The sequence below is a fragment of the Misgurnus anguillicaudatus genome, chromosome 23 (assembly GCF_027580225.2).
Source record: "Misgurnus anguillicaudatus chromosome 23, ASM2758022v2, whole genome shotgun sequence".
NCBI classification, from domain to species: Eukaryota; Metazoa; Chordata; class Actinopteri; order Cypriniformes; family Cobitidae; genus Misgurnus; species Misgurnus anguillicaudatus.
Window position 1 is genome coordinate 17118888 of NC_073359.2, and position 4324 is coordinate 17123211.

The 4324-nt window shown below is 34.5% G+C and overlaps 1 protein-coding gene across 1 annotated transcript; it reads left to right on the forward strand.

Annotated features, from left to right (window-relative positions):
• The first annotated feature begins 1999 nt into the window (after window positions 1–1999).
• On the forward strand, window positions 2000–3926 carry cks2 (CDC28 protein kinase regulatory subunit 2). The gene is made up of 3 exons (XM_055217889.2): window positions 2000–2228; window positions 3091–3218; window positions 3441–3926. Exons 1-3 carry the CDS (start codon window positions 2164–2166, stop codon window positions 3482–3484), a joined length of 237 nt encoding a protein of 78 aa, XP_055073864.1. The 5' UTR covers window positions 2000–2163; the 3' UTR covers window positions 3485–3926.
• The last annotated feature ends 398 nt before the right edge of the window (window positions 3927–4324 follow it).

Genomic DNA, 4324 nt, shown 5'->3' on the forward strand with positions numbered 1-4324 from the left:
ACCTTGCTTGTGCCCTTAGTCGTGAACACCCACCATCATAGTTCACACGCCTCCTCCATTGACTTGTCCAATCGTGTTACATTTTTGTTGTATGCACTGATGTGTCCACATTTGTGAAGTCGCATAAGACCTATGATGATGGTGGATGCTGTTAAAATTTGCGTGAAACGTTTTAACTAGGGACATTTTGTATTAGTGTGACTAAGTGTGTGAAAAGTATATTTCAGTTGAACAAAGATTCATGGTGATTCCATACAAACAGGCTAGATGTAGTGTTAGACATTACTCATCGAATTCATCCCTTGGACAAAAGTTATTTGTGAACCGGAAACTGTGTAATATATTAACAAAAGTCACCTACTAAAGTTAACCTTTGGTTAAAGTTCTAACAGATCCCATTACTTGTATTAAACAACATTAGGGTATGAAAAACGCAATAAAATGCAAGTGTGCAGGAACTTGTAAAAACTATTTGTTTAAGTGTAGCACTGTTAGTATATTACTTAGCAAAAAGAAAACATTATATAAGTTATATAAAAATAAAATATACTGTAGGTAGGTGAAGTACGGTTACTGTCTAGTGCCTTCCTTGTTGTTTTGTTGTTGAATGTTTACTGCAACAATATGCGCTTGGTAAAAAGGTCACAGGAACACTGTGGTCAAATCAGCAACTCTGACATTAAATGTTTTAGCATCTGTAAAAAGGCAGAAAAACGAATGAAAGAAGCTACCGCTAACAAGAACGAAAACCAACTTTTTTGTTGATTTCTTAACAAACAAATTTAGAATAAATTATAATTTTGATTAGACTAAACTTTTAATTAGGGAGTTTGAGTTTGTTTTGCAAAGAGCGGCATCTGAGACCTCTGAGTTGGTGATTTAACTATACATTTATAAAAATGTATACATTAAAACGTATATAAAACAACTTCACAAAATACAATTATGTTTATTTACAACTTCAGTAATATACAGCAATTCACTTACTGTACATCAGATAAGGTTTTGCTTGTAAAAATAGCTATACCTCATATGTTTACACCACAGGGATGTTGAATGCATTATTCTGATTGGTTGAGAAATGTTCCATGCGTGTTGATTTTTTTTCTGTAAAACACACACATAACCTGTCAAATGTCTTAAAATAACCAACAGAGCAATGTTTGTGGTAACCATGGTATAAGTGGAATAACTGACTCTTGAAATTGTTTGAAAATAATGCACACCCGCGGTGTAACAGCAAGACGGGTGTGTATTATTTTCGTATAATTAAACGGCCCGTCGTCAATTATTCCTTACTTATTTGAGCTTAAGTATAATAAATTGTCTACTTTTTATAGTTTTTGTTTGCTGCTTTTTTAAATCAGTGGCTAATTATGTTCTGAAAAATGCACTACAAGTCGTTTTAAACATTTTTAAGTAAAAACAAAATAGTGCTATTATAGGTCTCAAAGTAAACTTTCATTTCAATATTATTGTAACAAGTAAAATTGTGCAAAATGTAATTCAGTATAAAGAATAGCTAAATCCCTTTATCATTTTTGTCTCGTTAAATGCTATGCTAGGCCTATAAAATGTAACTGCATAAACACTCTCTCAGCATAAATAATATCCTTAGGTTTCACACATCTGTGCCACACTTTCTAACATTTCCCACATTTACATTAATGCATTTGGCTGATACCTTGATTCAAGTTTTATCCTCGCAGTGGTTGAACCCACAACAACCTTGGTGTTGCACTATGCTCTGCCAGTTGAGCTATAGGAACAGTTTGTATAAGTTGCTATCTTTGACAAGAAAAAAATCATTGATAAATAATAGCCTACTATCAGACAAAACAAAAATAATTCATTCATTTCCGGTTACGACGTAAAAAAATCTGACTATTTTACACACGCTGTGCAGTTACATCACAGACCTACTGCAGCATTACAGAAACTAGTGTGCGCGTGCTCAAGAGGTGCTGTCAAACGCAGACTCGCGCACAGGGGGCGGGGGCTGAACGGACGGAGAGCGTGACTGGACCTATCAGAGGGCGCGAAAGACCGTTGGAGTTCAAAACTGAAGCTGCGCGCGCACAGCAAAACACCGGCAGTTGCGAGTGGAGAGATTGAAGACGTGAAAAATTCAACATTTAACATTGGATATAACTTTACTCGACAATGTCTGCAGCCAAAAAGCAAATTTACTACTCCGACAAGTATTCCGACGAGGAATTCGAGTACAGGTGAGGATATTTAACGTTACTCAGTTTCACTTCAGTGTTGTGTCGACGCGAGAATGCGTAAGTTAACTATCGTTAACTATCGTTAACTTACCGATGTTTTGTCAATTTGACAGCTTGTTTTTTGAAAATACTTTAATGTTAATTATATAACGTTGCGGAAATTGTATTTTAAACTAACTTTCTGCTGACTATCGTCCTACCCTTATGAAAATTAACCATGTTATTGTAGTAACAATGTAGTAACGTTAACCGTACTTTTTGGCAGATTGATTTAACTTATTATAGTTTTACTACTACAGATATCATGGTTAAACTATGGTTATTGTTGTAAGACGATGGTAATTTTTGTGTTATTATGATTTCAGTACAAATACTATAATTAAACTATGGTTACTGTAGTTCAATCATAGTTCATTTTCTTAAAGGGATAGTTTACCCAAAAATGAAAATTGTGTCATCATTTACTCACTCTCATGGTGTTACAAACCTGTATACATTTCTTTGCTTTGATGAACACAAAGGAAGATATTTTGAGGAATGTTTGTAACCAAATCAATCAGAGACCTCCATTGTATTCTGTATTCCTACAGTGGAAGTCAATGGGGCCTCTGACTGGTTTGGTTACAAACATTCCTCAAAATATCTTCCTTTGTGGTCATCAGTACAAACAAATTTATACAGGACAGGTTTGTACCAACATGAGAGTGAGTAAATAATGACAGAATTTTCATTTTTGTCTAAACTATTCCTTTAAGGATAACTTGACTGTATAATATGTCAGACAGTTTATGAAGACAATACACTTAGTCAAAGTCTTAGTTTAATTGAAACTAAAAAATTTTAATCTTCTCTTTTCACATAGACATGTCATGCTTCCTAAACAGTTGTCCAAACTGGTGCCCTCCGCCCATTTAATGTCCGAGGAGGAATGGAGAGGGCTGGGTGTCCAACAAAGTCAAGGCTGGATCCATTACATGATACATAAACCAGGTTAGTATATAGCTATCTATCAGTAGACACAGACTGTGTCAAATTTGAACTAGTATGCTGCCTGCATGTGCAACATTTTTATGTGGACCTATGAAGACTAAAATGTTGTCCAGGTAGGCAGCTTGATAGGTTTTGAGACAAATAAAGGGGTGTTGTACTAAACTGTACCTACATTTCCGTATTGCCATTCTTAAAATACAAATATACACTCTTTCCATGTAGAGCCCCATATTCTGCTTTTCCGAAGACCACTACCCAAAGAATGAGATGAAGGAGGATTACAATCAGAAGTTAAAAGATGTGGTCGGCTCTGACCGTGTGCGCATTTCCTTCCATAAGTTATGATTTGTATATAAGTTTTATTATTTGCAGATCTGTGGTAACGAAATGTTACGCCCTCTCCCCGACAACCTTACAATTGGCCGCAGGTGCTCCGAGGGGAAGAGGATGGCATATAAATCTGTTCAGAAGTGTTTAGATATACACTGAAGTGACGTTATATAAGTTGGATGGTGTTTCATGGTGTATCTAGTAATCGCCCCTGTTTGAATAGAAGGAAAAGTTTTGAGTAATGTTTTGTTGTACACTACAATGCTTTCCCTTTACAGAACTAATGTAGTTAACATCTCACATCTCATGTTAACAAGTAAATGCTTGTTTGTTTTTTATTTGTTTGACAAATAAATAAATGTTATTTTTATTAGCTTACGGAAGATCTTGTTTGTAATAATTGTATTAAGTTTAACCACATGATGACAATAAACAATATTTATACAAAATGTATATGTCATATACATTAAAAACAGATATTCAGGGTTTCCACCTGGGAAAGATTTTTAACCCTTATGTGTTGTTGGGGATGTTTTCATACACTGCAAGTTTTTTTTACTCTTGATTTGGCCACAACTTTCTCTCTGTTTTAGCAAATTGAATGATTTTTGGTGACAAATCTTATATTTACATATATTTTAATTTGATCATAAACTCAACGATATACCGTGGGCAAATTTACTACCCTTTCGTGTTGTTAGTGGATGAAAACATCCACTAAATTCAAGTTAACGTCTATAAAAATGTATCATATTAATATTTTTTTCATAAATCTT